General features: G+C 48.5%; 1 protein-coding gene across 6 annotated transcripts in view; it reads left to right on the plus strand.

Moving 5' to 3' along the window:
- Nucleotides 1-23,885, plus strand: part of SEMA6C (semaphorin 6C) — a 147,622-nt gene extending 123,737 nt beyond the window's left edge. For 5 of the 6 annotated variants that reach the window (XM_053278272.1, XM_053278271.1, XM_053278270.1 and 2 more), the window contains 3 exons: nt 447-497; nt 4,777-4,923; nt 20,241-23,885. In XM_053278272.1, coding sequence (XP_053134247.1) covers nt 447-497; nt 4,777-4,923; nt 20,241-21,502 — 1,460 coding nt within the window. In that variant the 3' untranslated portion in view covers nt 21,503-23,885. The remainder of the gene's footprint in view (nt 1-446; nt 498-4,776; nt 4,924-20,240) is intronic. The other variant, XM_053278275.1, reaches the window with a different exon arrangement.
- Nucleotides 23,886-24,926: the final 1,041 nt, after the last annotated feature.

The following is a 24,926-nucleotide window of genomic DNA, read 5'->3' on the forward strand; positions in this document are numbered from 1 at the left end:
ATCCAGCCAGGAGACTTGCTGGGTGACTCTGGGCCAGTCACTTCTCTCTCAGCCTCACCTCCCTTACAGGGTTGTTGTGAGGAGAAACTGAAGTATGTAGTACACCACTCTGGGCTCCTTGGAAATGTAGATGTAGATAAATATACAAGCGCTGTTGATTTGGGGTGCATTCTTCCCAACTGGAGACTTCCCCATTGTAGACTGTTGTCAGTTTGCAAACAAGAAACTGAATCGGTATGCAGAGACATATTTTTAATCCCTCATAAAGGGGAATGGGTCCTGTGAGTTGATGAGGATGCTCTGGTGAAGTGAATCTCCAGCTACACGTAACGGCTTCTTCCTTTCCCAGCGGCCCCAAGTTCTGCTGCCTTGCCATCACTTTCTGCCTCCCCCTTTATCCGGTTGCCTCCCACCCAATCTCTCATTTCCTCCTTTTTCCTTTTTAGATGTTGTAACAGCCACTGGGAACCATGATGGCACCAGCGACTCAGCATATGGTCAGTACGGTACCTCCTCTTCCCCCCTTCCCAAGATCCCAGTCTTTCCCTCCCTGCTCACCTCCTCCCGCTGCTCATTCCCGCTGTTGAAAGAAGCCACCTGCTCTTCTGCATGCCAAGGGGTTGCAGGACTGCCAACATAGCAAAGAGCCCCTGAATAACCCGGGGGCTCTTGGTGCAATTTCTGTTTCCCTCTGAGAGGAGCATATTTACTGCCCCACAGAGGAAAGCAACGTTGAACAATTAGGCAATCTGTCAGCCCCCAAACTCCATCTCAGAGATCAAATGGCCCTGCAGAAGGTCCTGCCATATTGGATCGCCGTAGGGCTGAGCATTGGGCTTCTCCATTGTAAGCCTAACGTGAAGGAACAGCCTGATATGACACTTTGCCCAGGAGACAGTTGGGTGGGACTCCAAATACGAGAAGCGCCACCAGGATATGGCTGCTTCAGATGCCGCAGAGTTGGGGATAAACAACCTCTCTGTAAGTCAGTGTGTTGCTTGCCACGGAAGTCTTCGGGCCAAAGATGGCTGCCGTAAACCAAGGTGCGTCCTATGCAAGCTCCCTCGTTGAAGAGGGACCAAATACTTCCTTGGATGCTAGCCGTGAAGGGGACGTGGAACAGAAGCTCCCACTTCTGTATCTGGGTGCAGAATCTGGTCACGTTTGGGAAACCTCCAGACACTTCCTTTTTGCAACTAACAACATTTTGGAGGAACCAGCACCACTCATCCCCATCACTTCCTGTCACGTCAAGCACCGTTTCCTCTTTCATTCCACCCTCTTGCTCTCATCCTCTTTCACAGGGGGAATGGCTTCCCAGCGCAGAAAACATTACTAACAAACTGAGGAGAGCTGGTCTTGTGGGAGCGAGCATGACTTGTCCCCTTAGCTAAGCAGGGTCTGCCCTGGTTGCATTTGGATGGGAGACTAGAAGTGTGAGCACTGGAAGAGATTCCCCTTAGAGGGGATGGGGCTGCTCTGGGAAGAGCATCTAGGTTCCAAGTTCCCTCCCTGGCAGCATCTCCAAGATAAGGCTGAGAGAGACTCCTGCCTGCAACCTTGGAGAAGCTGCTGCCAGTCTGGGTAGACAATACTGAGCTAGATGGACCAAGGGTCTGACTCAGAATATGGCAGCTTCCTATGTTCCTATGACAGCACAAAAGGGTGTACTTCCCAAAGACAACCTCCATAATCCATGTCCCCTTTGGGGTATTTTTAAGACTGTCTTAAAAAACCTTTTTGTCAACCACCAGCATCCTTTCTCTTAGGCAGGATTAGACCATCCCCTAGCTGAGCGGAAAAGTGGCTGCCTCTTTTGTGCTCAGCCTCCCAAAGCAACCAGATCATAGGAGTCAAATGAACCATGTTTGAGGGAGTCGTATATACCACCCCAAACCTGCCTCTCAGGGCGGTATGCAACAAGAACAATACAAATTTTTTAAAAATTAATTTGTAAAATCGATTTTAATTTTAACAGAATTTAAAATGACCCTTGCAACAACCCTGTGAGGTAGGTAAGACAGAGAGAGAGTGTCTGCCCAGGCGCACCCAGTGAGCTTTGTGGCTGAGTGAGGATTTGAACCTAGGTCTGCCCACTTCTTGTACAACACGAACCACTACCCCTCAAATTCTTTGTTTTAGGTGAGAGACCTGACCGTGGCATGAGAGACCCTCACTCCATGCACAGACCCGCCCTCTTCTAATACACCCCTTCCTTCTGCTCAAGCAAGTCCTGGAAATGGGACTTAGGAGTCCTGAACCCAGGCTGCCCCCAAACCCACCTTGGCTGCTTTCTGGATTGTAACAGATGGAGAAACAAGGCTGGTAGAAAAGTCCTCTGCAAACCATCGGGGACCACAGGGGGTCTTGCTTTCTTGTCGTCGTCCCCCCCCCCCGTCCCCCCCCTTCCCCCAAGAAAAAGCAGCGCTGAGCCAATCAGACTTGGGGGAGAAAATTAAAACGAAGGCGACTCCATTAATTACCCAGCAGGGGAGAATCGCTGATTGAATGGAGGAGAAAGTGGCGGAGAAGGCCAGAGAGAGAGCAAGAGAGAGATGTTGCCACGTTCAGTCAGCATTGCCTTGGTGGGGGGAGGCTTGGACCGCCACTGTGTTTGTGGGCCAAAGAGGGTCTCTTGAACCCCCCAACTGCTGCCTTTTGGCACCACTTTGGTCGAGCGCTGGGGTCAGCCGAGGGTGAAAGGGGGCCTGTCTGGAGGAGCACCCCCCCCACCTCTCCACGCGTTTCCTGGCCCCCTTTCCTTGGCTGGCTGTGGAGCTTGGCAGCTGGTCTTGCTGCTTCCTGCTAGAGCCGAGCGAGGGGAAACCGGCTGGGAGCGTCTGGCATTCATTAGGGGGGACTTGGCTGGCCGGGCCGCCGTGGCGGACGGCTGACACGCAGGCAGCCCGAGCCGGGCCAGCTGAGGAGGGCTGGGCGGTCGCTTAGGCGGGCCCTGGATGGGACCAGCACAAGGGAAAGCGCTTCGGCTTTGTACCCTTCTTGTAACCTCCACTTGGAGTACGGCGGTGGATGAAGGGGGTCATAGCTCAACAGAAGCTGGATAGCCGACTCGGCCCGCCCCAGCTACGTCCCTATGGAACCCTAGCCCCTATGGTGCGGTTTGTCGTCCATTTTTGGACAGCCCTCCCTCTCCCCAGGTTAGGCCCCATGGTTGATTCATCTCCTCTTCTGCCAGCTTTCACGATGCCCCAAATCCATCATGCCACTTTGCGTTGCTGTTGGGCAGGGCCCGTTCTGGTGCTGTCCGGTTTTGCACGGTGGATCTCCGCACCGTCTCTAGACATCTGTAAGGACAACCGCAGACTTGGAATCGGGAGACCTTTCCTTGTTCACGGCGTCCAGAGCAGTGTGCGGGTCCTCACCAGGGTTTCTTAACCTTGGGCCCCCAGATGTTGTTGGACTACAACTCCCATCATCCTCAACCACAAAGGCCATGTCTTGGGATTAATAATAATAATATAACTGTAGTCGAGAAGAAAAAAAAACAAGTGAAAATAATCGACATAGCAATACCAGGGGATAGCAGAATCGAAAAAGAAATAGGAAAAAATCACCAAATACAAAGATCTACAAATTGAAATTGAAAGGCTGTGGCAGAAAAAGACCCAAATAATCCCAGTGGTAACTGGCGCCCTGGGTGCAGTTCCAAAAGACCTTGAAGAGCACCTCAACACCATAGGGGCCACAGAAATCACCATCAGCCAGTTACAAAAAGCAGCTTTACTGGGAACAGCCTATATTCTGCGATGATATCTATAATAATAACAGCAACAACATTGACAATAAAATTCTGGCATCCCAGGTCCTTGGGAAGGACTCGATGTCTGGATAAAACAAACCAGTCAATAACACCTGTCTGACTGTGTAAACAAGAAATAATAATAATAATAATAATAATTTATTTGATTTCTATACCGCCCTTCCAAAAATGACTCAGGGCAGTTTACACAGAGAAATAACATAAATAAGATGGCTCCCTGTCCCCAAAGGGCTCACAATCTAAAAGCAACATAAGGTAGGCACCAGCAACAGCCACGAGGGATGATGGGAGTTGTAGGAGCCAGCGTGGTGTCGTGGTTAGAGTGCTGGACTAGGACCGGGGAGACCTGAGTTCCAATCCCCATCCAGCCATGAAACTAGCTGGGTGACTCTGGGCCAGTCACTTCTCTCTCAGCCTCACCTACTTCACAGGGTTGTTGTGAAAGAGAAACTCAGGTATGTAGTCCACCGCTCTGGGCTCCTTGGAGGAAGAACGGGATATAAATGTAAAAAATAAATAACATAAATAAAGAAATAGTCCAACAACATCTGGGAGCCCAAGGTTCTGCGACGATATCTATAACAATTGATAATAAAATTCTGGCATCCTAGGTCCTTGGGAAGGACTCGATGTCTGGATAAAACAAACCACTCAATAACACCTGTCTGACTGTGTAAACAAGAAGTAATCATAATTATTTATTTGATTTCTATACCGCCCTTCCAAAAATGGCTCAGGGCGGTTTACACAGAGAAATAACAAATAAATAAGATGGCGCCCTGTCCCCAAAGGGCTCACAATCTAAAAGCAACATAAGGTAGACACCAGCAACAGCCACGAGGGATGATGGGAGTTGTAGTCCAAGGTTAAGAAACCCTGCTCTGGACTGTGCCCGCTTTGGGATCCAACCAGTTGCATCCACTCCTCCATTATTTTTTTATTTTTATTTTTTGTTTCTTTTATTGCTGACATTGTGTTTGTCGCTGGCAACGCAGGAAAGACGCAGACCGCCACCACTGCCGCCGTACCCTTCCCAGAGGCACCCACGGGGTCCCATTCTGCTAGCATGGCTCCCGACCCCCACCTGGCCCCTGGTGCCGGGGAACCCCACTCCACCCTCCATGTGGCTGTGAGCACCCAGGGTAAGAAGGGCTGCTCCCCCCGGCCCCCACAATATGGCCGCCACGCAGTCACGGACGGCGCAAGAATCACTAACCCGGCACAGGGGCGGGTCTGACGTGAGCGGAACCTAACACGGCGGCTGGAATGCGGAGGCATGCCCGCGTAGGAGTAGAAGCACTGTCCTCTTCCGGAAATGTTGCGGGGCAAGCGGGCCGGTGTGGATTCCACCCGGACGGTGGGCTGCAAACACCTTTCTCTGCATGGCGGAAGAAGAATGCGGATCTGTTTCGGCTGCTGTGTGGGGAGGAAGGGGTGTGTGCGCGCATGTGCGTTGGAAGTGTGCTCTTTGTGTCTGTATTTGGGGTGTGTGTGCGCGTGTAGCTATACAGATTATATATAAGATGAGGAAGACGGGAAGGAAGAATATTCTAGAAGAAATTATGTCTGCAGGATGGACTGGATCTTCTGGCCGTATTGTCAGAAGGTTGTGGAGCTGGGAGAGGTGCTAAACAAAAGGGTAGTCAAAATTGTTGGGTTTTGGGGGTGGGCTGGAGCACCTTTAAAGAAATGTGAAAATGCCGGGGCTTTTGTTGTGTTCCACCCTCCATCCGCCACCTACCACATTAGAAGCAGACACAACAGAAGTTTATAAAATTTATTTATTTTTACATTTAAATTTTGCATTTATAATGTTAAAATAAATACGTTTATAAAACGATACATGGTGTAGGAAAAAGGTGGACAGAGAGATATTTTACTCCCTCCTTCATTATACTAGCACTTGGGGTCACCTGATGGAACTGATGGGAGATTCTGGGCAGACAAAAGGGAGAGGAGACATGTTCGCCTATGGAACTCCATGCCACATGGTGTTGCACGGGCCAGCGGCTTTGAAAGGGGATGAGGCACATTCAAGGAGACGGGAAGACCATCAGTCGCTATCAGCCATGGTAGCTAAATGGAACGTCCGGATGCAGAGGCAGTCTGTCTCTGAATGCCAGGTGTCGGGCGGGAGCAACAGCAGGCTTCGTGTCCTGCTTGTGAGCTTCTAGGGAGTATCTGGTTGGCAGGATGCTGTAAGAGGCAGGATGCTGTACGAGATGCGCCCTAGTGTCTGGTCCAGGTAGGCCCTTGGGAGCCCATTGTGCCTGGAAAATTGAGGATAACTATAGAAAACAAGTGAGTGCCGTGCCTGTCTCAACGCAATGTGGGGTTTACTTGGTCTGTTGTTTCTCAGCCTCACTTTTCCCATCTGCATGTCGGGAAACACAGTGGCCCGCCTTGCAGGGTTACTGTGAGGTTGGATCTCCTCTTCCTCCGGGCTGCACAACTTCGGCCCTCCTGCAGATGCCGGACTACAACTCCCATCAGTTCTGACTATTGGGCATGTGACGGGGGTGATGGGAGTTGAAGTCCAGAGATGGAAGTTTGGGGCAGTTCTACCCATTTGAGAAATACACAGATAATAAGTCCGTCTGAAAACAGGCAGAGGGGCCAAAGTTGAGCCCCCCTGTTCAGATCCCAGAAAGCCCGAGGGGGGACTCCAGTGGGGAGGGAATAACGAACCTTCCGTGCGCAGGGGAAATGGCCCAGAAAGAGAGCAGGAGAGAATGAAGAAAGGCCCCGAGCGGAAATAGCTCTTAAGAGCGGAGCTGTTTGGGGGAATTAGGCATAATAGGTTGAAAACACACACACACACACACACACACACCGAGCCATTTAAAAGCGGGGGAACCTATGCAAGGAGATGGGAGCCTTCCCGGCAGAGGATGAAATAGCTCTCCAATTGCAGCCAATGTCCCCAGAGGAGAAGAGTAGTGTGTTTGCGTAGAGCCAGGCGCCCAAAATAAACCCGGTTTTATGTTTAAATTGGGGTGGTGCAGATGGGACGGGAGTTTCGTGAGAACATTCTGTGCCACCCAAACTCTGGAGTCGGTTGTGAAATCGGGTCAAAAGTGGATTCCACACATCGCAGTGAGTGCGTGGAGGGCTCTTTGCACATGCTCAGAGGCCTCCAGAGGGGTCAGCAGCGGCACGCTGTCATGGCCAGAGGGTGTGTGAGGTGAACTTGGTGTGTCCTTCGCCCATTTCCATACCATGCCAGAACCCACCATCTTCCACTCCAGAAATGCGTCCACCCCAGTTGGAGTTCTGCCGATCCCTGCTTTTTAAATTTAGCATTTTAATCTATTGGGTATGACGCAGCTGTTGTTTATTTGAGCAGAAACAAGATGCAACCGACTTGAGCCTGTTGAAGGCTTTTCTCCCACTTCGAATAAACGCAGCCTAGGAGCAAAACGGTCCAACTTGCTTGTTCTTGCTTTGACAGATTCGGGCCTGTCTTAAAACTGACGTGTGTGGACAGTTAAAGAGGGCCTCTGGGTGGGAGAGGCCATGTGAGAGAACTGGAAGAAACCGCTTCAGTTTTGCTTCCGAGAACTTGTGTGAGTGGTTGAGCTTGCATCAGCCAGTGGGGCTAAACAGTCCTGGGTCCAGACAGACAAGGAAACTAGAGTCAGTCCTCAGATAAGGTGTGTTTTGATTTTATTTGTCTTCAGCCATCTAACGACTGTATCCAGGACTAGATGTTTGCAAATACGATGAATATTTATATTTCCAAGTTCTTTAACGTTAGAAATTGGGGACTGATCAGAGTCCCCTTCTGAATTTAATACAGGTATAACCTGTATTTAACTTGTATTTTTTTAAGGGGGTCATTTTAAATTCAGAATTATCTTTTATTCGGTTAAATAGGGTCAGTACTATGCTTTTCCCAAGAGCGGCAAACAATAAATAATTGACTTCGTATAAGAGGTTGGATGTGTGCTGCAGTTCTCTCATATCCAGTAAAAACAGCAGCAGTTGGCTTAATTTCTTCTCCCGATCATGAGGACTAGAACTTCATTTTGGAAATAAAAATCAAAACAGCAGTTTTCTGAAGACCAGCAAATAACAGTAGTGGCCATAGCTCAGCGGCAGATCATCTGCTTGCATGCAGAAGGTCCCAGGTTCAATCCCTGTCAGCATCTCCAAGAGAGGGCTGGGAGAGACTCCTGCCTGCAACCTTGGAGATGCTGCTGCCAGTCAGTGTAGACAGTCCTGAGCTAGATGGACCTGTGGTCTGACTCAGTATATGGCAGCTCCTTATGTTTCTAGTGTGTCCTTTGGAGAGCTGAAGGTGCTTTGGAAACAAGTGTTGCCACTTTCCAATCTGGACGCTTTCCAGATTAGAACAGCGGTCGTTTACTTTGGCTTGGCAGGATTGTGTTGAAGCCATAAATAAAGGGTGTTGCGCAAAGCTACCAGCAGGGGGAGCAGTCTTCTCTGGCTTGTGCAAACCTACAACAGGAAAATACAGCTGTTGTTGTTTTTGCAACGTTGTATCACTGTAATGCAAAGATAAAACCCGAACAAAGGCATCGTAAATGTGAATGGCACCACAGGGCCTGCGGTGTCACAACCCAGGAAGTACGGAAGCACACTTAACAGACACGTAGTGACACTGTTGTAGTGTGTAATCTGGAAAGCGCCATAGTGTGTACACTCGTCCCGCTTTCACCTCCAACTAAATAGGTCTAGCAGGCTTTTGAACTGCTTCTAAAACCTGCAAGCCTATTGCTCTCCAGTGGCTGGAGGTTGGGAAAGCTGGCTGTCTCCAGAAAATATATACAGTGGTGGTTTTCCTGGTTCCACTTTAAAACACGTTGACTCATCACACAGCTTCAGCGGGTCGGCACAAAGCAACAGCGGAGACGTCAATGCATTTAGAAACGAGCGTGCAAAGAACTCGTTCTTTTTATTTCAAGCAAGCAAAAGCACAGCGGCCCACTGACGACTGCAAAGCAATGCCGTGCCAAACTGCACGCCCCCGACCAAACAAAACAAGCCCCCTTGGGAAAGAGCCTTTGTCAATTAGTTTGCAAGCTATTTGCCAAAAGCCCAGTGAGTATTTTCAGACGGGCCTTACTCGGCTCCTCGGCCGAGTAAGGAGGTTCGCACTGTGATTTGTATGCTTTTCCATTTAGTGCTCGATTAGTTAATTCCAGAAACCGATCTCATAGAGGGGAAGGAAGCAAGTGGCTTCCGTTCCTTGCGAGGATTTCCCCTGACGGCAATTCAGCTTCAGGGATGTGTTTTGAAATTCTCCTGCTGCGAAATTCTGCCTGGTTGCAAAGGTCCGGGTCTGAATATTTCTGATTTTGGGATGCAGTGCGGTGGAGAGGAGAGCTGGTCTTGTGGTAGCAAGCATGACTTGTCCCCTTAGCTAAGCAGGGTCCGCCCTGGTTGCATATGAAAGGGAGACTAGAAGTGTAAGCACTGGAAGATATTCCCCTCACAGGATGGAGCCGCTCTGGGAAGAGCATCTAGGTTCCCAGTTCCCTCCCTGGCAGCATCTCCAAGATAGGGCTGAGAGAGATTCCTGCCTGCAACCCTGGAGAAGCTGCTGCCAGTCTGTGAAGACAATACTGAGCTAGATAGACCAATGGTCGGACTCAGTATATGGCAGCTTCCTATGTTCCTTCCTATGTTCCTATGAAAATCACAGCTCACCCCAGTGGTCAATTCTTCTGCTCACTGGTGGTGTCCTCCCCACATTACAAGATGCTGTTGAGTGCTGCCAAAAAAAAGTGATGCGATTGTGTGACCGCTTGTGTCTAGATGGCATGCAAAGTGCATGTGTGGGTGGGGGACATTGCGCAAATAGAATTAGCCACAGGGTTCCCTGGTGTAGGGATTCCCAGATGTTGTTGACTACAACTCCCAGCATCCCCTGCTGCAATGGCCTTTGGCTGGGGCCTATGGGAGTTGTCGCTGATCGGCAGACCATCATGCATGCAATCTTTTCCGGATTGCAGTTTTGCTGTGCTTTCTCTAGACATGTGTGCACAGTTGGGAGAGGAAATCGGGGGGGGGGGGCCAAAATGGCGGCCAGTCGCCAAAAAGGGACTGAGAAGAAAGCCACAGAACACTGCACTCCCAAAAATGGGAAAGGGAGGTGTTTTCACTCAGAGCAGGTAAAAGAAGTTGCCTTTAACTGCGTCAGACTACTCCACGTATCCTGTCATTGTCTGCCCTGACAGGCCGCTCTCTTGAGGTTTCAGGCAGGGCTCTTTCCTTTCCTTGCCAGCTACTGCAGAGGCCAAGGATTTGAACCCGGGACCGGCGGAATGCCGTGATGATTTCTGCCAGTACCAAGTTTGGGAATTGGAAGTTGAAATAATTACTGTGGGAATGTGGAGGTATGAACCTGGGGGATGCATTACAAGAAGGTCATCGCTTTGACCTTGGCAGTAAGAACTGCGCAGCTGTGAGATCTGTATTTTGAAATGTAAAAGAAGAGAGGGAGGGAGGGATTAGAAACCCCACCGATACCGTGAGCTGGGCCTGAATAAGCTATTCATTTTGTTCAGACGTGAGACTTCCTGTTCTCCAGGCTATGCTGGAGGGAGAAGGAGAGAAAGAGAGAGAGAAAGAGAGAGGGAAGGAGCGCATTTGTCCAAGGCATTTATGCTTGTGATTCCCGTTTCTGAACAGCAGAACCTTAGAGCAGCGATGTAAGAACTTTTACATTCAAGGTTCCATCGTAAAGCGACGCTTTGGGAGGCGAAACAAACTTTGGGAGGTGAAACAAACAGAGAAGTGGAAAACCCTCTTTGGAGCAGGCTGCTTCTCCCCCTAGAAAAAAAAAAATCGTTCACAAGGATGCAGATTAGCCCCTTCAGTTTTGCTCTGGGCTTATCAGAAAAGAGCTGAGGAGAGTTCCAGATTTTAGTTTGGTTACGTAGCAAAAAGTGAGGGGTCACGCAGAACGCCTGGGCATTTGAACAAACGGTTGTGTAAACTCTTGCGGTCCGCAGCAATCTGAATCTGTTCCAGATTTGCTTGCAAAAAGCTTCTGTGTTTTTCTTGGGGGTTTTGAGTGTGTGTGTGTGTGTGTGTGTGTGTGTGTGTGTTTTTACCCACAGGCAAGGCTGAAATTTTTGTTTTTATAGAGGATGTGGTGGAGCATTGCTGTGCATTCTGCTGGGGGACGGGGGATGCATTTACAAGATGCAGAACTCAAATTTGTCCAAAATGCCGATTGTTAAAGAGCCCCCCTCCGTTCAGCCTGAAAACTAATTTATGTGGAATGAAGTGAAAATCAGATGAACACATTGGGTTTTACAAGTGGCTAGGCCTCATTGAGGCTACATTAATGACATGTGGAAATAGTTTTTTAAGGAGGTCTCCCCCCAGGCTTGAACTAGTTGAGGCTAAGGAGTGAGTCCCGTTGAATCCAGCATGGCTTACTAGCAGGCTGTAAATCCATTGTGCTGTAAATGCATTAAAACAGAAAAGTGCCAACATCTCTGAATGGCCGTCATACCTTGCAATACTGAAGGGACGTATGGATGAGGCAACTTTATCATGCTTACTAGTTACTATTAATTAATTGCATCTGGATCTTTGCAGTACACAAGAGGACAGACAGGAGAGGAGAGCTGGTCTTGTGTTAGCAAGCATGACTTGTCCCCATAGCTAAGCAGGGTCTGCCCTGGTTGCATCTGAATGGGAGACTTGATGTGTGAGCACCATAAGATATTCCCCTCAGGGGATGGAGCCGCTCTGGGAAGAACATCTAGGCTCCAAGTTCCCTCCCTGGCTTCTCCAAGATAGGGCTGAGAGAGATTCCTGCCTGCAACCTTGGAGAAGCCGCTGCCAGTCTGTGAAGACAATACTGAGCTAGATGGACCAATGGTCTTGACTCAGTATATGGCAGCTTCCTATGTTCCTAGACCCCTAACTCAAGAAGCATACAGGCTGTTACGAATACTACTGCTATGGATAGTTATATACCACTTTTCAACAAAAGTTCTCAACACGATTTACACAGAAAAGTAACTACTAAATAAATAAGATGGTTCCCTACCCCAAAAGGGCTTGCAATCCAAAAGGAAATCAAAGGTCCAGCAACATCCCATGGAAGGATGTTGTGCTATGGCTGGATACAGCCAGTTGCTCTCCCCCTGCTAAACAGAAGAATATCACCACTTTGAAAGGTGTCTCTTGGCTCAGTTAGTAGTCTATAATTTGACAGAAGTAGGGGAGGGAGGGGGGGTTGAGGAGAAGCAGGGGAGAAATGCGCATTTATTTCTGTTCAAGGGAGGACAGATCTCTGCCCCAAGTGGCTTACAGTCTGTAATTCCACACTGGGGAGGCGATGACAGGAGGAGAGGAAAGACAGAGGCAGGGCTGAACAGTGGGAATACTTGTGCTTATTTCAGTGACATGTAGGGGATGTTAGGGGTATACATGCATGAACCGTGGTTTGAGCCCCATCTGAGAACGGGAGCTTTAAGAAAGAGGAGAGCAGTTCCTCTCCTCCGAGGAGAAGCAAGCAAAAGAGGAGGGATGTTCCCCTCTTTTTAAAAGCTCCCACTCCCCAACGGTGCTCAAACTGGGGTTCATGCACATCCCTGGTAGATATGAGCAGGGGCGTAGGGCAGGCAGGGCACATGCCCTGGGTGCCACTTGAAAGGGGGGAGCCATTTTTTAAAATGGAAACAAAATTTTAAATGGCCACCGAAAACAAAATGGCCATCGTGCATGCTCAAATGGCCTCTACAAGGCCCTAGGCTATGCCAGGCCTCGCAGAGGCCAATTGAGCATGTGTGGTGGCCATTTTGTTTAAGGCAGCCATTTAAAAAAAAATTTAATGGATACTGCACATGCTCAAATGATGGCTGCAAGGCCCTCAGCCTGGGATGGGCTGCAGCAGTGAATTAAGAGGCCAGTGGGGGCAGGGGAACCTTTGCAGATCCCCCCCCCCCATAGTATTTGGGTATTTCATGAGCCCCAGCATTTGTAGTTTTACAGCATTTTTTGGTCTGGCTAAATAGTTTTTGAAATATTAAAAGATGAATGAGCTTGACTTGTATTTTTCAGCTGATATTATGGTAAAATTATCTGAAAGATGGGTGTCAGATGTTTGGACAGGGGGCGCAATTTCAGTGCTTGCCCTTGGTGCTATTTTCCCTAAATATGGATATGAGGGATGAAAGGGCTGTGTAAAAGACTTTATTGGAAACATGGCATTTGAGGAGGGGATGGAAGGGGATGTGGTCATCCCACGGGCGTTCTGGGAGGGAGATGAGGCGGTGAGGGAGAAAGGGCGGAGGCTGTGTCTGTTGCCCATAATAGCTAAAGGGTCTATCAATGGCTAAATGAAACCCCCATGTTCAGAGGAAGACTGCCTCTGAATGCCCGTTGCTGGGGGGTAGGCAAACCACCCTTGGGCTTCCCAGAAACACCTGGGGCTTTGACACATAGCAGGTTTTACCGCACGTTAGCGGGGAGGCTTTACTGTCCTTAAAAAGCAACACAAATAGTGGATTCTTTTACCCCGGATATTAATCAGATTACACTTCTTTTTTTTCTTTCTTAATAAGAATTTTTTATTTTATGAGCAAAGGAGATAAAAACATGATTATATCAAGAATTTCCACATGGAAGTTATATGTAATATTACAAATAATCTGAAGAACGCCAATCCTCCCAAGCAGCACAACTGTAAAAGTGTCAATTCTGGAGTATATATACCCTCAAAAACAAGCAGTTTCTAGGGGGGAAATTCCAAATTAACAGACAGGAAAAGAAAAACAGGATATCTTGTATCTAAGCATTACAATACCATTTTAAAAAAAACACAAGTTTCTAGATGTGACAGCCCCCAAGAAAAATGTTATAAGAAGTATAAAAGATTCACAGATAATACTAAAATATCTAAAGCTAGGTTTCAAAATAACTGAATTTTTAATGTATAACCAAAATAATAAAAAAAAGAATAAGATCTCCTAAGCTATCTCTACCCTGATTAAATTTTACCATTCCTAATTAAGATATATGTGAAAGCTTGGGTATCTGAATATTATGTTTACTAACTAGTAAATCACGTTACACTCGGGGTAAATCACACAGGGCTTCCTGTGTGAAAAGCTTCCTGGCTGACCTTTCTGAGAAGTCAGATGTTAGACTCTGTCGACCTTTTGGTCTAATCTAGTCGGCAGATCTTGTGTGTTTAGATCAGGCCTGCTCAACTTTGGCCCCCCAGCTGTTTTTGGACTACAACTCCCATAATCCCTAGCCAATAGCAGCCAATAGCCGGGAATTATGGGAGTTGTAGGCCAACATCTGCAGAAGGGCCAAAGTTGAGCAGGCCTGGTTTAGATTCATGGAATGTAGGTGTGAATCCTCTAGCCAAGATAGCCAAATGGAATCAACACTGAAAAGCCTGTTCTTACCGTTACTGTTGTTATTTAAGGTGAGATTTTAAAAAACAGTTCTTTTAATTATCTACCAATTGAAACCCACTTTTTTTTTTTAACTAATAGGTCAGCTTTAGCTCCTAGTCACCAGGCTTTAACCATCTCCTTATTTTTACCTTTGCTTCCTTCCCCAGCCAAATTTTTAAAGAAAGAAGCAAAGCTGGTTTCATAGGACTTATCGGAGCCTTTTCTTTTGCCATTTTCTCCACGGGAAGCATGTTTTCTTTCCTTTTCTCTTCCCTTTGCGCAACAAAATGATGGGAATTTTGTAACTCCGGAGAGCTAACACAATTTTAGCCGCTTTCTTTCCTCTGGGTGCAGGGGGAAAAGGGTGGCTCAGATCTGAAAGAGGTTCCCTTCTGCTGACCCCGGAAGAATGTGGCAGGTACAAATTCTCAGCAGGAGCCGCGGGAGACTTTGGTAACTGAGAGGGGGGGAAATCTTAGAGGGGTTCTTCTTTCTCTTCCTCCCACCCCGTCAAAATGCCTGCATACATACTTGTCTTTAAGCCCCAAAGGAACCTAGCAGGAGAGAACAAAACAGAAAGACAAACATCTGAACAAGACATGCGAAAGAAAATGAGGAGCAGCTTCATTGCTGGGTAGTAGCCATGGGCTCTCTGTGTCTTTGGGCAATATCTTGTAGTAGACAAAAGAAGTTTTCCTTTGGAAATCCTCTTTTTGTGATTGGAAACAGAGGACTGGGTTTGGTAGAAAGGGAGATCAGCAATGGATCTCCCCTTCAAGGGGAGTCTGAAGTATCCCCCTGCTAACTGAGCAAAGAGGCAGCTTTCAGACTGGTGATTCTCTTTCTGTTCAGCAGGGGAGAGCAACTGGCCCTATCCATCCCCAGCACACCATCCCTCCCGGGGCTGTTGCTGGCATCTACCCAGTGTTTCTTTTTAGATTGTGAGCCCTTTGGGGACAGGGAGCCATTTTCTTCTACTTCTTTTTCTGTGCATACCGCTTTGAGAACTTTTTGTTGAAAAGTGGTATATAAATAGTTGAGGGAGGAGCAGGAGCTTTTTAGTTTAGAGAAAAGATGATTAAAGCCAGAGGCAAACGGGCTTCTCTTTATCTCTTTTACAAATAACGTACTTAGAAGAGAAACTGGTCTGCCTGGGACAAAATGAAGATTTTTATAAGTAAAAATGACCCTACCTCTGAATAGTCTAGTCTAGGCACCATGGTTAAATTTCTTGGTGCCCTTGTTCCCTGGCGCCTGGGATTCGTCCAGCCCTGTAGCAAAGTGATGTTGGAAAGGCAAATGAAGGTTTGTGAGGAAGTTGTGACTGTGGGGTCACGTCTTGAGTGCCGGCCTCCATTTGTGTGAGTGTGCCTGCGGGTGTGTGGTGAGGTTCTGCGTGGTGTCCTGTCTGGTGTGGCTGATCCTCTTGCATCCTTGTCCGGCCTCTTTAGCACACCACCGGCTGCCGCATGGACCACGTTCCTGTTGCCCCGCTCACCTCTGGGCTCCTGTGATAATGCACGCATGCTTTGAGTGTCGGCAGTGATGGGAGATGAAATGTGTCTGTTTCTCCGATAGCGACTGCGGGTTACTAACTGCATGTTCTTTACAGCATGTGAGGATAGGTGGAGAAGCTGTGTCCGGACCACAACTCTTTGACTCGATTTTATTCCAGCGGAGTTCCAGCAGATACCTGTTTTGGGTGGGGCGTGTGGGCTGGGAGGGGGCACACACAAGTCCTGGGAAGGTCTCTCTGTTGTGCTGCGGCAACATTGTGTGTGCTCTTTGGATGCCCACAAAAAGTCCCCCTGGCCCCAGATGCCACCTTAGAAATGCCCAGATGCCACCTTAGATGGGAGTTTCCTGAAAAAGTGTGGGCTCTTCCATTTTGCTCCGTGTCCTGTGACAACCAAGACCTCCTTCCAGAAGCAACGGAAACTCTGCATGGCGGCGGGAAGGGAGGTCCTCTCTCCTTCTCCCAGGGAAGATGGTTCCTGACAATTTGGGGCTTCTGGGGCCCTGTGGCTTGAAGCTTTCTCCTCCCTCTCAACATTTCCAAATACCTCTCCCGTACACCACATATAAAAGACCCACCTCAAACAGATAAGATGTAATCCCTTTGTCAGCCCACCATGGATTGATGGCTGTGTGTGCAGTCTTCGGGGTTTACACAGAACTCCTCGTCATGATCAGTTCTCCTTTTCCCCAGCCATCTTCTTCCTCCATCTGTTTTCCTTTATTCCTTCTTTCCTCCCCATTTCATTTCTTCCACCGCCACCACCACGCAAATCTGTTTTATTCTTTCTCTGCATTTTTAACAACAGATTGTTCAGTGCCTTGATGACTTTTCCTGATAGTCTAGGTCTGCAAGGCACAAAGTCAACGCAGTGCAGCTGTAAGCAACTTGGCTGCCTCTTCCTCGCTGTCTCTTATTCCATATATTAATTTAAAGCATGTGCATTTTTTTAACTTAGCCAGTTTTTGTTTTAAAAAACCCTTTAACCCCTTTCTGGCCAGACTATATCCTAGACTTCTACCAGGAATCTGCATTCAGTGCCAGATGTTAGCCTGAGGTTACAGAGAGTCAAGCCATTAAAAATGTGGGTTCAGTTTTGGTTCAGATTCATTGGCATTTTTTAAAGCTCTCCGGTTCAGACTCTAACTTTAAAAGGGGGTTCAGAAAAAAGTTAACCACACAAAGGGCCTAGCAGTGTACACAGTTACAGGATTCCTTCTTTTGAGACAGATCGTGTTTAGCTTTAGGGGCTCAATTCTGCTTCAGATTCAACATAACCAAGAGATCTTAGGTTTGCTTGAAGATCCAGTTCATTAGCAAAATGAACACCTCTAAACCAGTTTTTGGGCAGAGATTCCATTCACTGCCTTGCCCAGGAATGTGATTTTTAAAATCCCAAAAAGCCTCTGAGCATGTACAGAATGCCTGGCTACCTCTCTGTTTCTTTCTACCGAACCATACTCTTTTCCTTCCTCCATGCACACTTTTCCTGTATTCATAACACCTGTCCACACATTTCCTCGCACAACTTTCAAGCACGAAGTGAAAAGCCATCCCTCTGTGTGCAGAAGGGTCCTTCTGGATTCAATCCTTTGCTTGTTGAAAGAGTGGATATAAGCGATCCGTATTTCTGCAGCAAAGGGCAAAATTAAGTTGAACAGTCAGATGATTAAGTTGTCCAGCTTGAACATTAAAAGCATGAGTGGAGGAGTAATGCCAGAGAGAATTAACAAAATGCGTCGAGCAAATCAATAAAAGAAATGGCTTTTTATGAATAAAATAATTCTACCTCTTGAGCCATTAATACAACCATCCAAAGAGCCATAAAGATCATCTGCATCACAAAACCTAGAGTGAAATGAATAGTGATGATTTGGTATTAATCTTGTATTATATTGCTGCCCATTTGAAAATGCTAGGTAAGCGAGGGCACTTTTATAGAGCGTATGGAGAACGTAAGGTTGTTATGAAACCGTCATAATATGCCCATTAAAAGGACTGTAAAAATGACGCTGTTTTATAGGCACCTTTTAAAAACTTTAACATTAGCTGTGTTCTGAAATGAGTGTCTTATGAGGTTGTGGTGCCATTTGGACCGTGAAATGGCCAGTTGAGGGAAGTAAAAAATTGCGTAAGGCCCTCCAAAATGTCTGGAGGGCAGAGGTGCTCCTAGGTCATTATGGAGCCTGGACCTAAGGGCCTTTGGACGCCCCTGCTCCAAAGCAAATGAAGCATCATCATGCTCCGCTGGGTGACCACACCACCCAGGACAGATTAAAGAGCACTGGGGGCCACCCAAGGGCTGTGGAGGCCCTGCACTCCGACCCCAAAGTCCAGGGCTAAGAGTGCCCTCTGCTGGAGGGGTTTGGAACTCTTCCAATAGGCCTGACGTCCTCTATGCCAGGGATTCTCAACGTTGGGTCCCCAGATGTTGTTGGACTTCAACTCCCATAATCCCCAGCCCCCGTAGCCTTTGGTTAGGGATTATGGGAGTTGAAGTCCAATAACATCTGGGGACCCACACGTTGAGAATCCCTGCTCTATGCGGCCCTGAACCCACTAGGACAGGCTTCCCCAACCTGCGGCCCTCCAGATGTGGCTGAACAATTTATTGTGGCTGGATATGCTGGGAGTTGTAGGTCAGCAACATCTGGAGAGCCGTAGGCTGGGGAAGCCAACGTAACGAGGATAATGGTGGGATACGAGGGTAATGCATCTTCCTCCTCCATTTGAGTGAAGCCCTTAGGGACAGGGAACCCCAAGGAATGGGTGGGGTTGAGAGTGCTGTTCTTCCTTCCCCACCCTAGCCCAGTGAGGGGAGCCACTGTGATTGAGGCCCCCTTCTAGAAAATCTGTCCCATGGGATCTGTCTTGCCCCCACCTTACATGAGTGGCTCGTGTGTGGACCAGAAACTTCCAGGTTTGACCAACGCCGTCACCAAGGGCATAAACAGTGGCAGAATATAGCACTGCCAATTATTCTTCCTTTCCCTCTTGTATTGCACCCCTGAAGTACTGCACAGTACTAGTACTGTGAAGTAGTAGTAGTAGTAATACACCAGATATAACTGTAGTCGAGAAGAAAGAAAAACAAGTCAAAATAATCGACATAGCAATACCAGGGGATAGCAGAATCGAAGAAAAAGAAATAGAAAAAAATCACCAAATACAAAGATCTACAGATTGAAATTGAAAGGCTGTGGCAGAAAAAGACCAACATAATCCCAGTGGTCATTGGCGCCCTGGGTGCAGTTCCAAAAGACCTTGAAGAGCACCTCAACACCATCGGGGCCACAGAAATCACCATCAGCCAGTTACAAAAAGCAGCTTTACTGGGAACAGCCTATATTCTGCGACGATATCAATAACAATTGACAATAAAATTCTGGCATGCCAGGTCCTTGGGAAGGACTCGATGTCTGGATAAAACAAACCAGTCAATAACACATGCCTGACTGTGTAAATAATAATAATAATAATAAATAATAATAAATTAACAAACTTGGTTAGCCACCCGATAACAAATTGTTCTGCAGGCAGCTCTCAACACATCATTGGCACATCAAGTAAAAACAGATAACACATGCAATCACAACAAACCAAAAAAGAATAAAAGATGTAAGATGTAATCTTGCAGCTTGTTCCCCAAAGGGAGCACGCTCTGCACCCCATAAATTGCCTTTGCTCACTCACTCACTTTCTCACCTCAGCCTGTCTCCTAAGCTGCACTCCCCCTCTTGAAGATGAACTACCGGCCTCAGCATTCCTTTCCAAAAAGAAATGGTCTCGGACTGGATTTCCAAAGGAATCCAAAGCAGCATCTTTTCATCTCTGAAGTGTTAAGAGTGTTGCCCCCATAAGATTAGGAACTCTCTCCCACTGTATCCTCAAAGAAGCGCGGGCTAGCCATCTGCTGCTCATCCACCCAGGCTGGTCCTCTCAAGTTAAAGTCGGGCCCCCACACTTCTCCGTTGGGGGAAGGAGCAAAGTCAGATTTGCCCAGAGCACCCAAATCTCCACACCCCATCAAGGAGGAGAAAGCTTCAAGTACTGCATCAGCTGTGAAACAGTCGGTGCAATCTTCCAGTGTCCTTCAGTCTCGTAAAGTCCATCCCTGAAACATCCATGCTGTGGGCATCTAGGGCCACCTCCATTTCCATTTCCACATTTCCATCTGCTGCCTTCCACTCACCATCCCACACGGCTGCTGTTCTGTCCTTCCATTGATGTTGAAACCCCTTGGGGGGAATCCACTAACTCCTTTGGCTTCTCTTGACATTCCTCTGATGTTTCTCATGTGGAGACATCTCCCCTTCAAGTTGAGTTTTTGCTGTAGGTGAAATTTCGAAGACCCTTTAAGGGGAAATAGTGGGTATTTCTGGGAGGGAAACAAAATTTTAAGGTAGGAAAGAGTGGTTTTTTCAAATCCATCTTTTCCTCAAAGTTCTTACCACGTTTTCTCACAGTCCTGAAAGTGTTTGGGTCCATCCAAGTTGACAAGCCATGGTGTGTGTTCTCCTCTAATTCTGCTTTTGTCCAATTGTTTTAGGAGTGAGGCAGGAAGCCGAGGGGAGAGATGGCTCCAAGACGGTCCACTTCACCTTCCTGATTGGCTGCATTTTTGTGGCCTTCATCTTGGGGGCCTTCCTTTCAGGCCTGTTCGTCTCCTGTTACTGCAACCACACCTTCCAGAAGGCAAAACTCGCCAGCAAAGACCCGGAGAACAGCATCCAGCGCCCACTGTCTCTCCGGAGCTTGGCCAAGATGAATGGTCTGTTGGAGAACCAGGCCAAGGACGGCTTGATGGAAGCCACCACACCCAAGCTGTACACCACGCTGCTGCCGAATGAGAAAGAGCCTCCCAACATGACCGCCAAAGCTGGTGTCAAAGAGCATCCTGAGCTCTCCGGCTTGCCCACTCCGGAATCCACTCCAGAGCTCCCGATGAAGAACATGAAAGCCATCCGGAACCAGTGGGAGAAGAACCAGAACTTCAACAATGCCAAGGAATCTCAAGGAAAGGCGCCCTTGTTCCACAACCCTGTCCCCAACTCGCACGCCTTCCAGTTACCGAGCGCGATGGTGCTCCCCAGCAACCTCCACGGCTACGACGCGCCACTGGCCGGCTACCTGGACGAGAAGAAGATCTCGAATTCCGAACGCGTCCTGGTGCGCCATTCCCAGTGTTATTTGCCGAAAGGGGTGGAAGTGACCACGCTGGAGGAGCTCCTGAAACATCTCCACGAAAGCAACGGCTCCCCCAAGAAAGTTCAGGGGGGCGCCCTGTTGAACTTCCCGGCCGCCCTGCCCCACCCCACCGTCTCCTTCGCCAACCGGGTCCAACCCAAGATCCCGGATGTGGAGACCGCGCCGTACTACAGTTCATCCACCTTGCCCAGGGACAGCCTGCCGCGGCGGCTGGATGTTCCGCCGGACCCACCCCCTCCGGCCTGCCTGGAGAAGGCGGGCAGGCATCCCACCCACAGACACTCGCTCTGCGTCGCCCCGAAGCTCGTGAACGTGGGCGGGGGCGGAGGCGGCGGGGTGCTCGTGCGGCACCACAGCCTCAGCCAGTCGGGGAGGCCGCCTCCGGCACTCCTCACCCGCATGCATTCCACGGGGACTTCGGTGCCCCAAGAAGGCCACGCCATCTTCTTGTCCAGGCAGCCCAGTTATGGGGACCAGGTCTCACTGCCCAGCCACGGAGGCATCAAGCGGTCGGTCTCCATGATGAAGCCCGGTGTCCCTCCGAAACCCCTGTTCATGCCTTCGTCTCCTCCAGCCCAGGCCTCTGGGCAATTCAATTACTGAGCCACTTTGGGGAAGGGCTGTTTCTCACCCCGACCCGGAGCTGTGGGCTGTGGGACTTCCGGCGCTAGGGGGCTCTCATCGTGCCCTTTCAAACCTGGCTGCAGCTAGAGAAACCTCCCCTCGCCCCCTCCAGGACTACAAATCCCAGCGTGCCTTGCAATGGGGAGGGGCATGCACAGCCGGAGAAAGGTGGGAGGGAAGCCCGGGGTGTTCGCGGTTTTCCATTGGCTGCCTTCTGTTATGGGCAGCTTCTGTGGCCTATCCGGCCCTCCCGATGAGCATTTAGCAGCCTGAGAACAGAATTGGGAGGCCAGGCCTGTGCCCTACTCATGGCCTCAAGGGAATTCCAGTGGGAAGAGAGGCATATAGGCAGGACAGTTTAGTTATGCAAATAAGGACATCTGCATATATGGAGATTAGTTGCATCTTCAGCCAGTTTTGCTTCCACATATTTTAATGTTAATTTTCCCCCATGTCTGCTGTTAGCAATGGAAGGTCAATGGGTAGTCAGGATCGATTAAGAAGAGAGTAAAGAGGAAAGTGGCTAGAAAAGGTAGGGTAGGAAAACACATAGTAGCCATAAAAGAAGGCTACTGAGCCACACAGCACTCTGGGTCGCTACTGAAAGCCCTTCTCAGTCGCCTCCTGGTTTCCCCACGTTTTGGCCCTTCAGCTTCCATCCTTTCTCTCGATCAGCATGAGGACTAGTGACTTGACTTTTCAAGAACAAAAAAGCTCTGTGGAAATTTGAGTTGTGGGATATTGGACTTGATACTTGCTGGCCAAAAATCTTGGATCAAGAGGCTGCACACAGGTTCTGCTAACTTGGGTCCCTGGCTTAGTTTTCATCTTGGATTGGCACTATTGACCACTGAAATATTCACCTCCTCTTACTCCCCCAAAATGGTGGCAGCTAGGACAGACTGGGAAGGCATAATTTCCCGACTTGGTAAGTTCCAGATGAGATTTCTTCCCAGACACGGATGAGGCTTTCAGAGTATGTTTTCCAAACACAGAACAACTCGGTGACCCTCACTGGGAATGAAACCTGGCTTATGGACCAGTTCATCGGCACTTTTTGTTGGGACTAGAACGCAGCAGCGATGTAGTAATAGGGACTATGCAAAGGCATGCTGGTTGCGTCCTTCTGAAGAGGGGACCCTGGTCCCGATCCACATAGGCAGTGCCTCCCTACACCACCTCTTCGAGAAGACAAATATTCCACTCTGTGAGGAACCAGCATTGCACGGATTTCTTGATGGTCCCTGCAAGAATCGCTTCTTCCCTTCATGGCATCCTCATCGCCTCGTAGAGGGATCAAATAACATCCCTTTCCCCTTGGACTGTTGGTAGGTCCAGGAGTACAGAATTGTCCCTACGAACAGTTCTTGGATCTGCGCATTCGCTGTCAGGCTTGAACCTTTGCTGGTTTTGGTCCTTGCCTTTGTGCTTCTCTTCCCGCATGATATCAAGATGGTCAGTGGCATCCTTGTGCACTCTGTTGTTCTAGGGCGTTGGTTTTATTTTGAACCATTAGTAAACCCACCTTTGCAATTCAGCTTGCGAAAGTTACTAGTCCACAAGCTTGTGGACTGAATTTCAAGATTATCAGCCCACATACACCTGTGCTGGTCGTCCAGTGGCATGCCGACAGCCTGAAAGGAAGGGAGAGAAAACCTACTCGCTATCCATTTGCAAAAGGTTTTTCATCCTGGCCGTCTCAAGGGGAGGTTAACTTTTCAGAGGTGTCCAAAAGCATGGCTCTCAAAGGAGGGAGTAAGGGCCACTTTTCTCATTTATCAAAGAAGATGGTTTTGAAAATTTCTACCACAAACAAGAAGAAACGCTCTCTTGGGAGATCTCAAGTAGGACTCCAAAGATGTTTACATAGATGCCCGATGCTCTTCTCGTGGATTTGCTAACCAGTTCAGAAAAAGTGCTCCTAGAGAAGAGATCCAGAGGTGGGGGGAGTCTGGAGTTGGTAGCCCCAAAGGACTCGGACTTTGCCGTGGACACAAGCGAGAAGCTTTGGCAAGCTCACAACCACCGGCGGGAGAGACTGTGCCACGAAGAAAAGTGTTCCAGTTTTTTTAAAAAAACAAAAAAACAAAAACCCAAGTGGAGAGTTTGGGCGTGCTCCTTGGAACGCTTTTTAAAAGCTTGTACAGAAATATAAATATGTATGTATATATATATATATATAGATTTCATTGTTTTAACTTCCCATATGAGAAGTCAAAAACCAGAAAACGCATTAATCCTACTGTGTAGGAAACTAAACTGGTGCACCCAAGCCAATAGTCCCCAAAGACTGTCAATTGGGTATCTGGAAGGACTTTCCAACTTGATGCTTGAAATATATAATCTCTTTGTGTCCTGAAAAGCGGGAAGCCTTCTCTCTTTTGTGCTCTGTTCTTTTGGGGAGGGGAGGGGAATTGTGCGCCGTGAGTCACCTTGGGCTTATGTCCCCGTCATCTACAAGGAGATTATAGGATTTATGTGTTGAGGTGTTGACCAAAAGATGAAAATCTGGGGGGGTGTTTTCAGATCTCGAAAGGTCAATTGCCAGCCAGGGTTCAGTGCCGAAAGAACATTACAGGATTGATTGGGAGGCCAGGACACCTTTCCTTACAAAGAGAAGCAAAATGATCTGGGCGTTCTGAAAGAAGGGGCAAGGAAGGTGGGAGATCTGATGGAGGCTTATGCAATCGTGCATGGTGCAGAGAAAGAGGAATAGACAAGAGGAGGTTTTCCTTCCTCTTGTATTAGAATTCAGGTCACCCAGGCTGGACAGGAGGCTCAGGACGGACATGCAGAATCCTCTCTTCCGCATGATGTAGGATTGATTGGGGGGATTTGCTGGCGCTGGAGGTAGTGTGATGGCCATGAGTTGAAATGACTTCAAAAGCAGATGGGACAGATTTGCAGAGCAGGAAAGAACATAGGAACAGCCCTGCTGGATCAGGCCCAAGGAGGCCCATCTAGTCCAGCATCCTGTTTCACACAGTGGCCCACCAGATGCCTCTGAGAAGCCCACACAGGCAAGAGGCCAGGGCAGGCCTTTTCTCCTGCTAATGCTCCCCTGTAGCTGGCATTGAGAGGCATCCTGTCTCTGAGGCTGGAGGTGGCCCACAGCCTTCTGATTAGTAGCCATTGCTAGACCTGGCCTCCATGAATTGGCCTAAGCCCCCTTTAAAGCCATCCAAGAGAGGAAGTGGCTATGGGCCATGACTGATAAATGGAACCTCCAGGTCCCGAGGCAGTCTACCACTGAATACCTGCCCCTGGGATGTAGCGAAGCAGGGGCATCACCCTTTGAGCCCTGCTTGCAGGCTTCTTGGAGGCTTCTGGTTGGTGGCCACTGTGGCTGGGCTAGAGGCAGCCAGCAAGGCTGTTCTGATATTTTTTTGAAGGCTCTGCCAGC

The sequence above is a fragment of the Hemicordylus capensis genome, chromosome 14 (genome assembly GCF_027244095.1).
Source record: "Hemicordylus capensis ecotype Gifberg chromosome 14, rHemCap1.1.pri, whole genome shotgun sequence".
Taxonomy (NCBI): Eukaryota; Metazoa; Chordata; class Lepidosauria; order Squamata; family Cordylidae; genus Hemicordylus; species Hemicordylus capensis.